The sequence below is a fragment of the Triplophysa dalaica genome, chromosome 9 (genome assembly GCF_015846415.1).
Source record: "Triplophysa dalaica isolate WHDGS20190420 chromosome 9, ASM1584641v1, whole genome shotgun sequence".
Lineage (NCBI taxonomy): Eukaryota > Metazoa > Chordata > Actinopteri > Cypriniformes > Nemacheilidae > Triplophysa > Triplophysa dalaica.
The window spans coordinates 22,165,155-22,176,017 of record NC_079550.1 but is presented as its reverse complement, the minus strand read 5'-3'; the positions used below and the strand labels follow the sequence as shown (position 1 = coordinate 22,176,017).

General features: G+C 35.1%; 1 protein-coding gene across 1 annotated transcript in view; it reads right to left on the bottom strand.

Moving 5' to 3' along the window:
- Window positions 1-6,329: 6,329 nt before the first annotated feature.
- urb1 (URB1 ribosome biogenesis homolog) overlaps window positions 6,330-10,863 on the bottom strand; it is a 30,400-nt gene continuing 25,866 nt past the window's right edge. Inside the window, exons 37-41 of the mRNA XM_056757405.1 lie at window positions 10,482-10,591; window positions 10,183-10,380; window positions 9,105-9,346; window positions 7,426-8,004; window positions 6,330-6,864 (exon numbers count right to left, since the gene is read on the bottom strand). Of these exons, the coding sequence (XP_056613383.1) occupies window positions 6,680-6,864; window positions 7,426-8,004; window positions 9,105-9,346; window positions 10,183-10,380; window positions 10,482-10,591 (1,314 nt within the window). The 3' untranslated portion in view covers window positions 6,330-6,679. The remainder of the gene's footprint in view (window positions 6,865-7,425; window positions 8,005-9,104; window positions 9,347-10,182; window positions 10,381-10,481; window positions 10,592-10,863) is intronic.

Sequence of the window (10,863 nt, the reverse complement as noted above, 5' to 3'; positions counted from 1 at the left end):
AATAAATTTGTATAGGTTTGAAACAACCTAAGGATGAGTGGACGATGACAGAATTTTTTGGGGGTGAACTATCCCTTTAAACTATAGTTTGCACCAACGTGCTTATTCCCTCTGAAAATGCAACACACTACTTCAAACTCTGATCGTTCCCTCAGTTATACAGTGCGACAGGTTTATTTTCACTCAACACCATTTGTGAGAACCAACACTGACCCGCGAGCTCCTGTACACAAACTAAAGCCAAGGACACCAGGCTGTAACAGAGGACACTGACCGGCACCAGGGGAGTATTCCAGAAAGCAGGCTTGATTTACCGTCAGCTAAACCCTGAACTCTGGGGTTGATTAACCCAAGACTTGCTTACTCGGGGTATATCGGATCCTGAACATGTTTGAAGGATAAGTTTAATCAAGTGTCCCAGAGTTAACAGGAACAACATGAAGACATTGCCAATGGATCACCATGGAAACGGTTAAGAAGCTTTAACCTTATAACTGTGAAACAACAAAATAAATCAGTTTTTTTTGATCGGAAGACTTAAATCTGCATGGGTGAAGTGCTAAATTAAAAAACATAAATATTGTGTGGTATAAAATCATTTTTATAAAACTATAATGCTGTTAAATATAAAGATAGTTTAGATTGATTTAGGTTACTATATATGTATCTTTTTATACTAAGATATTTAAAATATCTATTCATCATGGCTATGTTAGATTTGTTGAGATGTTTGTAACTGTTATGTAACTGTCTTTGGTTTTATACCAGTGAATCTTACATAAATTGAATTGGTTTTGAGCAGTTGCTGTTGTAGTCATGTTAATGGACACTCTTTAATCGAAGAAACTGCTACAGTTTTCATAGTAAAATATCTTTTCTACATTATCAACAAAAAAATGCATCCTTATTTAAGCTTAGATTAACTAAACTTGGCTTTCTGTACACTGTATAGGCTTTGTCAGACATGTTTTTATTGCACTAATGCTTTTTGTTGTCCTAATGTTTGACCCAATTGCTTCCATTGTTTACTCAACTTCTAAGTCGCTTTGGATAAAAGTGTCTGCTAAATGACTAAATGTAAATCTTATTTAACACTTCTGTACTCACTTACCATGATCATTCATTCAAGAAGATGAAGGTCTGCTGTGACAGAGGTAGAGGATAAAACGTAGGGCCCCCAGTTACATGTCCAATATGTCATGTATGTCCCTTTTAAATGAATGTATTTAAAATATATCCATTTCCATTTTTTGGTTTGACTGTTAGCTCAAAGGCCATGGCTTTCCAAATGTTAAAAGTGATGGAAACAGCCTATCCTGAAAGGCTTATTGTATTTAGCAGGCTGAGGATCAGAATAATACAATCACTATGAAAAACATAAGTCATATAAGTCTTATATAAGTCTTACATATAAGTCTTTTAATGTGTTTTATTATGTTAATGGTTTTAAAGTTATGAACTATGCCATAGGGGATCCCATTGAAAGTGTACATATATTCAATATAAATACAAAAAGCCCTAAATTAGCTTTATCAGCTCAAGTGGAAAAAAGGGCACTTCTCATATTTGTTATGATTTTTTCCAAACAAAATGTTAAATATATTAAAACATCTAGTTTTTAAATCCCTAACATTCACCCATTTAAATTTTTATGTTATTTCATTTTCCAACTATTGTCTACAAAATAGTCATTTCACATAGAGACCATTCTTGTGAACATGCAACAAAAAAAGGAACCTAAGCCACAATGTGGATGTTTATATTATAAACTATGCTAAAGTTTCAAGAATATATTAAGAATAGATGACTGCAAAAAGGACATATTTCACTAATAACTTGTTTATTTTGAAGGAGCCAATAATCTGGTGTTACTGGGAACCAACAATGACCTTCACACTAAACTGTAAAAGGCAGTGGGTGCTAATTTGTTATTTTACGGGGATAAAAACCTGCAAAAATGATTGAAACACACTGCAAAAAATGAAAAGCAGATTTACTTATTATTATTATTATTATTATTATTATTACTTTTGTTTTAATTACACTTACTGTACCATGCTACACACACTGATGGTGAAAATAACTTTGTTTGACATTTGAGGGAGGTCTGTTTAGATCTATCAGCATACACAACATATACAAAAATTTGATAGTTATAAGATGAGGAGTCTGACATCAAACTAGTAAAGTTTTGGCCTATTTTTATTTCATGTCTTCTTTTGCGCTTATGTAAAGGAAATTTCCATAACTCACAAAGTGTTTTGTTTTAAGCCTTCTAATAACCAAAACAAAATGCATATATATATATATATATATATATATATATATATACATGAATATTTAAAAAGACTATTATATAAGATCATTAACTTATAACTGGTGATATGCTTTAGTTATTTTGTTTAGCCTATTCATCTGCATTGCCTGATAAATGTTTGCAAATTAGCACATTTTAATTAGTAAATGCCTGGTTTACATTTGACATGTTTTTTCACTTTATTCACGTGTCGTTTCTCCATTAGTTAGCATGTATGACAATGATAAGTTACGGCCTTAGCGAAACTTTAGCTGACTCGTTAGCTCATAAGTGATGGATGTTTGCAAAACAATATTTGCGGTTTATCTTTCGGATAATTATGTGTGAATTGGATGCACAGCTGGTCTGTTCATATGCACTCACCTCCACACCAACACAAACGCTTCTGGAGGATGTGCTTCACTTCTGCGGCTCTCTGCCTGATGCGCTAAAGTGTGCTGCGCATGCGCGGTATGCGCTGCTGAGCGCCTGCGTGGAGAAGCGAATGGGAGAAAGTCATCCCAACCTGAACTGAGATTCAAGCCCCCAAAGCCCCCTCTGCACGTGCCTGACGGTTTCATCTTAACGACATAAACAAACCTTAATGCACGTGCGCACTTCTGTGACACCAACTGAACATCCGGTACTCATTCACAAACAATAGAGCGCCTGTAGATTATTTCTGATAACAATCAAAAGAAACCGAGAACATGCGTTACTTGGCTAAACTTGTCTCTCCAGACTGCAAATTCTATTTAAATAAATAGGTATTGATAAATAAATAGTTATATTATTAGACACTAGACAAACACAAACCGGAAGTTAACTGGGGGTCATGCGCGCTAACGGTCCAATAGCATCTGAAATGCTCAGAAAATATATATTTAGTGTTAACTACATAGTGAATAGTGACATACGTCTTAGGAATGAACACTTTTGCAAGTAAAATCACACATATGTGGGGAATTTGAAACGCAAAATTAACATCACATAGCACCTGTGTCCAATAAATAAAAACATACAATATGCCAAATGATGTAATACAATATAGACATTTTCTAAGTAAGTATATTGAGGGTTTACACCTGATTTGAAAAAAATATTGAAATTGATGAGAAACACCATTTGAAAGAACATCAAATAGTACAGACATTACTTGTTTATCACAGTAGTATAAATATGAATCAATGCCCAAATTCCTTTAATAAAACAACAGATAAAACAAGTCGTAAACACTATACAATAAGGTGCTATTAGATAACATAAGTAAATGTAATAACATAATAACATAAGTTATTTTTTCAGCATTTATTAATCCAGTTTATGTCAATAGAGTTATTCATGTTAGTTCATGGTGCATTACAGTGATTTTAATAATGTATTACTAAATGCTGAAATTAACATGAATTAATATTAACAAATGCTGTGTTGTTCGTGGTTATTTCATGTTAGCTAATTCATTAACTTAATCGTTAACTATCATCTTCTTGTAAAAAATTGAATAGATATTCTCTGTTAAACACTGTAAATCTTAGCTGTAATTTGGAGAAGGTTTTCCAGTAACTTACTGTAAATTTAATGTGAAATTTAAGGTTTAAGCATAAACTTATCTAGTTTATATATTTTTCTTACATAAAACAAGACTTAATATCTTGGGTCACTTTTCTTGTTATGTAAATGTTTGGCAATTTAAGAAGTCTTAAATATTTTGGCAGTGCTCTTCTTGCTCATTTTGAATCTCGAAAGTCAAAGTTTTTTTTATGTGAAATAAAAAGGAATTGAAAACAGTACTAATTGGAAAGTATATTAATTAGGCATTAAATCAACAGAAAGTTACATTAAAACCTGCTGCAAAAACTACAGGGAAGTTTTACAGTGTACATACAGTATATTCACAATATATTCCGTATATAAATATGTGAAAAATGTTTGGGTTGCACTGACGTTTTCAGAAAAGGGGCTGTGGCTTAGTGGCTGGTCTCTGGATAAATGTCAGTGTTGATGAAAGCACTGTCTGTACTGTCACGATGAAGAACTCGACGAGGACATCAGAATATGAATGGGGATACGAGTACTACTATGACTATCTGGATCCAGTTTTAGTGAACGCAAGTACACTGACGTACAACCGATGTGAGCTCCTTGTAAACTCATATTTAATCAATGTTTCATTTATGTGACATCTAACGCCATTCAAAAATATGTATTTCAGATTCAATTGTCCTCATTTTCTGGGTCCTTCTGGCAGCATTCATTGCATTATTTTTTCTTATTTTGCTACATATTTCACACTCTGGGCGACTGTCAAGGTAAGTGTGACTTCATCTCATCTCATCTCATTCCTTCGATAATTACTGTTTTATTTTTTATCATCATATAAAGTATTCGTGGCACCAAAAAGTATTTGGATACTTCAGCATCACTTGAAAATCGAAGAAAATCTTTGCCTGATTTTGAATAAAGTCAAAACAAATGGCATTTATTTTTTTGTTAATGTAGATGTAGATGTAACTTGTATTTTTGCTTGTTAGGTTTTACAAATCAAAACATTTATTATAGTATGGAGTATGTGCTTGTCAAACATAAGTAAAACATGTAATCACTGTTGGGTAAGTTACTCTGAAAAAGTAACGAATTACTAGTTACTAATAACATATTCAATAGAGTAATTAGATTACTGAACAAATGACTCCAAAATGTATTTAATTACTCATTACTTTCTATATCCTACATCAATCTTGATTAGTTCAGTGATTCAAGAATAGACACGAAAGGGCTCTTTTAATTCATTTTAAATAAATAATATAAAACTACATATAGTATTATTAACTGACCAAAGTATTATAAATGTGAGAATTATACATTAAAGCACGGATTTTAAAGTTAGACTTTGAATTTTGATGTCAATTCCACTATTGCTCACACATATTTGCATTTAGGCATTTGGCAGACGCTATCCAAGCGACTTACATTATCCTATACATTTTACATAGGTATTTGCAATCCCCTGGGATCAAACCCACAACCTTGCGTTGTTAACGCAATGCTCTTACCACTGAGCTACAGGAAGCTGAGCTACACAAAGTATTTAGTTTAATTACATCAGAAGTAACCAATTAAATGACAGAAAAAAATGAACGCAATCCCTTACTTTACTTTCTTTAAGGAAAAGTAATTTAATTACAGTAACTAGTTACACCCAACACTGCGTGTAATGTGTTTTAAAAGACAAAAATCTTAAATTAAACTTAAGTCTGGTAGAAGGTCTACCTTTTTTTACAGATGTCACTTGGTTTGATTCTTTCATTATTTACTCACACTCATGTCATTTCAAACCTGTTTGACTTTCTTTCTCCTGCAGAACTTAAAAGAAGATATTTCGAAGTATGTTGGTAACCAAACAACATTGGACCCCATTGACTTCCATTGTTTGAACTCAAAACCACTGAGACAAATGTGTGCGTTCCAATAATGAGTCATGCACAGGTTTTGAACCACATGAGGGTGAATAAATGTTTTTTTGGCTGAACTATCTCTAAGTGTGCTTTCATCAGCTCCCTATTTAAGCAGTCAGGGCACACCGAGTTGACCGTTTCTGTCCGAATAGGTTTGCTTCCTAAAAATGAACACAATACAAAGCAGAACTGCTCTATTTCTATGTGGGAAATAGTGAAATTTGGCAGTAGTGTTTTAAATTAGTTTGGCCGTGACGCCCGTTGTTTCAGATTACTGTCCAATTGTATAAAAAAAAGTGCCCTAGTTAGTGCCACGCATACACAATATACCGATTCACTACATGGAGAGCTGATTAAAACATTCTAGATACACAGCTGAGAAAAATGTTTAGATTACATTTTGTTTAGTTACAAATATTTTTTGAAACACTTGATAAAACAGTAATATTACTTTTTTAATAATTAATACTTTTTCATTTGTCGTTTGTGTAGGGGCCCTGGAGTCAAAAAATCTGGCGTGCCACTAATGAAAGATTATGAATCTCCCAGAACAGAGTAAAAATGCTGTCGATAAAGAATCAAGAAGATAAACTCAATGTTTAATGTGAGAAGCATCATGGAATCGATATCAGCAAACTGTTATTCATGTATAATAATACAAATAAAACCCTGATCTCAATGAATGTGTCTTTAAATGTCCCTCTTCACAGTTTTTATAAATATAGATTGTATTCTTAACTTATATGTAATAGTATGAATACTACAATACTGGCTTTTCAAAATGTGTTTGTCTAAACCCAGCACTCCAAACCAATAAAACACAAAACATTTGTTTGACTTAAGGTACAAATTTAAAACAATTACTCCGAACATGACAAAACAGATTCACTCAACTTGGAAATGAATCTCACAAATGAGCCGAGCAAAGTTATGGGTTTACAGCAGACAATATTTGTTTACACATGTGAAGTACGTGTGGTTTAGATTTTTTCATGCTTGTCCTGTTGTCTCGGCACAGCAGTCTGGCGTGGGTCAGGAGGAGGCCGGGGGACTGAGCTCCACTCCACATCTCATAGATGTACAAGGAGAGCAACTTTAACCCTGTTTCCTTCCCTACAACAATCACACAAAACAAATATGGCACACATCAGTGAGAAGAAAAAACATCACAGTCACACTTTACTGTTTCAACTATTTATGTCATATAATTCAATACCGCAATGAAATTGAATGTGGTCTTGAATGCTTTTATCACTCATATTGTGCGTCTTCATGCAGTTGTTAAAGCAACACTTTGTAGTTTTTTGACCTTAATGTACCAGTGAAATGACGATGCCTATTTTTTCATGAAATTTTGCAGCGTTTATAGTCAATAGTTTATCAATGTGGGTCCTTCTCTTTGTAAAAATCTTGTGCCCTTATAAACTTCAGTTCAAATCTGTAATGACTATCCAATCCATGTTAAATGAGGTATGTTAGACGGCTTGGGCGGAGCCTCTGTTAACCCCTCCCCTTAAACTGTCAATCTACTACTAGTTCCATTTCAAAATGCGCTGCCCACGAGGAAGCTTATACAGCGACAGTATTTACTAGTAACAAACAATTGCGCTTATCAACCACATGGGGGAGCCCGTGAGCTAACATTCCATAGTGTTGCTTTAAATTGGATCTTACCTGTATTGGCGTCGTCATCGACTTCTGAAGGCAAGCACGTGCTTATCACCATCTGATGCAAGTCACTCACAGAACCGCAGTTTGCCTCCAGCATCTGAATCATGATGGCAGAGAAGAGTTGTAGGGTCTCGACTGTGAAGCGCTGCTCTTGGGCCGTGTGCTCACATGTCTGGTGATAAAGTTTGAGGAAGTCCTTTCTCGTGCTTTCATCACTTAAAGCATCTATGATATCTGTGCGAGGCAGAACGATCCTCTGCACCCATTTTAAAACAGCAGAGGTACTGCTGTCCTCGTACGGGCTCTCTGTCAATGTCTTAAGGGCCCACTTGACTACTAAACAGGTAGCGGCATCATCTAGATCACTAGCATCGGGTTTGTCACATGAAGGCTCTTGCACTTTTGGTTCCCAGTGTATGATGATGTCTCGAAGCAAAGGTTTACAATCCTCCAAATAAGTTTGCACCAGATTATCACTTTGTCCAGCTTCAGTGTCGTCCTGTTTTTCAGTTCGGAAAGGAGCATACTTTGCCGAGTGACTTTTTCCTTGGCCTTTCTCTCCTCTCTTTCCTTGACCAGAGCCTGCGTATACAAATGAAATGTTTAGTTAGAAAACATTTAGTGTATCAAAACATGTGATTTGTTTGTGTAACCTATATCTTGTTTCTGTAAGTCCAAGGACTGGCCATTTATCTGCCTGATGTGACATCCAGTGTGAACAAGTGTTTGTTAAGGGAAAGTTAAAGGAACAGTTCACCCAAAAAGAAAAAGAAATATTTTGGGATGAACTGTCCCTTTAACAATTTTTAGCGTTTCTTTTTTCGTACTATAAGTGAACGAAGTTAAAAAAAGCGCCTCCATCCATAGCTGACCAATGACAAGCGAGTAGCGAGACCTGTAGTTTTTATAACAACATGCCAAGAAGGTGATCGGTCAAGCAGAATCGAGGTCTTTAAAATAAAATGGTGGCCATAATCTGCGTTTTGAGCATATTTTTGTATAAATTAAAAGTTAATTTTTCATTTTTTAATAACTTTGGATTGTATTTCTAACGAGAAATTTGTATTGTAGTTTTAAAATATATGATTGGTTACTGCAAATACGCACTCCGTTTATAATTCAAATATAATTCCGTAATGCTGCTTAGAATGTCCGTTTCGCCCTCGGCTGCCATTTGTAACCACAACATTGCCAGCTTTTTATTAAAAAAAGCGCCCTTGTCAACTTTTTCTTGTCAAAAAAGACACCAAATGTGAACACACCCTTAAATTTCAAGTTGTTCCAAACCTGTATAAATTATTTGTTCTGCTAAACACAAAGGAAGATATTTGAAAAGGTCTAAGCAAATTACATTTCTGGTACATCATTCACAACCATAGTAATAAAAAGTTGAAAAAAAACGAACACAAAATAATATTTTTTGAAGAATTTACAAACCAACAATCCAAGCATTTTTTTTTCCTACCATGGCAGACAATGATCCTAGGAATGTCAGTTGCTAACATTCATCTAAATATCTTTCTTTGTTTTTAACAGGACAAAGAAATGTATACAGGTTTGGAACAATTTGAGGGCGAGTAAATGATGACAGAATTTTCGTTTTTCAAGGAACTTTCCCTATAAGAGTCCAATAGTCCCGATTACCTTTTATGACAACAGGAAAAGATGACATTACTTCTTACCAAGCAGCTCTTTGACATTGTGTTTGTCGGCGAGAGTTTGAAGAGCCGACAGCAGGAAGGTGTCTCTGGCCAGAGTTCCCCAGCGCTGCAGGACACTGAGGACTTCGGAGCAAGAAGGTTTCCGTGGATGGAGTGTCAGCCAGCCGGCCTCCTTGTGAGCGTTTAAAACTGTCCCACAATGCATCAGTACAGAAGAGAGTGTGTGAAGGAATGCCTTCAGCTGAGGTACAGCCACACCACCTCTGAACAGCACCAGAGAAACAAACAGAAAGTTTTACTATGAAATCATAATTCTGGAATTATTTACTACAGACGAAAAATTACTTTTCTCCCTAAAATAAAAAAGCAAGAATCAAGCTTTTTGTAGCACAGCTTTAATATGTATTGGATCCTATAGACGGGTATCTTAACAACAAAGAAACGTTACTGCGCATTCACAATTTTGTGACCCCAACTGAACTTCCGGTACACAATCCTGTAGATTATTTCTGATAACATCAAAGGAAACGAGAAGAAGCATTACTAAACTTGTCTCTCCAATGTTTTAAATTTAGACTGCGATACCAAGCTCAACCACTAGATGTCAATGTACCATACGCTGTCTTTAAATGCGCCCGAACTATAGGACACACTCAACAAATTGTTTATTTAACCAAATTAACATACGACACAATTCAATAAAATCATTTATTTATTACAATTATAATACATTAAAACAATAATACTAATTAATATTAGCAAAAATTTTATTAAATATAAATGGTTCTATTCTTAAACACAAACACAAATTCGTCAAACACAAATCGGAAGTTAACTTGGGATCAGGAGTGCGCGTGTCCAATGAAACAAGTCTATAAACAGGATGTTTTAGCTACTATTCCTTTACGACTTTTATATTTACTAAAAATGTGGTTACAGTATGTCAACGCAGTTGTGACATAAATACCAACGACTCGTTTTTTGTAAATCATCTCTAATAAATAGGCTTGGACTCTTATAAAAGAAGTAAGAATATAAGAGCGTGAAATAAACCCTTCAAGTGAAATGAACTATATCTTTAAATGATGTCCAGTCTTACCCCAGATGTCTGATGAGTGTGAGTAGTGTGCACAGAAACTCATTGATGATTGGAAGAGGAAGACATTTGGCCGAGGTTTGTGGTTGCTCTTCTATAGCGTCGCTTGCTTCTGTTTGACTCTCTTTATCACCCAAGTTAGTGAACCACAGCTTATGGAGCAGCTCGATGACACGACTTAATAACCTGCTGTCGATGTACCTGTGGGAATCATATAAGCACAATAACTACATTAAGCATCTAGACCCATTAAGATAAAAGATGAAGATATAAATGTGCAGATAAGCGAAATCCTTGTCCACCTCTTTCCTATCAGCTGTAATATCCACGTTAAGACTCCATGGTTTTTGATGAGGTCATAAGCAGCTCTGGTGATATGAGCGGTCTTGTAGAAAACGTTCACGATCTGAATCTAGAACAGCAGAGGAGAAAACTGTCAAAATCGCACTGACAAAATTCACATTTAACTGAATTGTCTTTTGTGTTTCTATTTTAAAGATCTAAGCGGATTGTCTAAAGCGCAGGTGCACTTAGGGTGTGTCCGAATACACTTTTGCTAGTTAACGACGGGAAAAATGGTGGGCGACCCCAGCGCATGGTCTAAAATCGTTTTCCCTATTTATCATGGAGCAATGGGTGTGTTTTGGGCAAAACGTGGAGTAAACCAATTAGGCCTTGTCCACA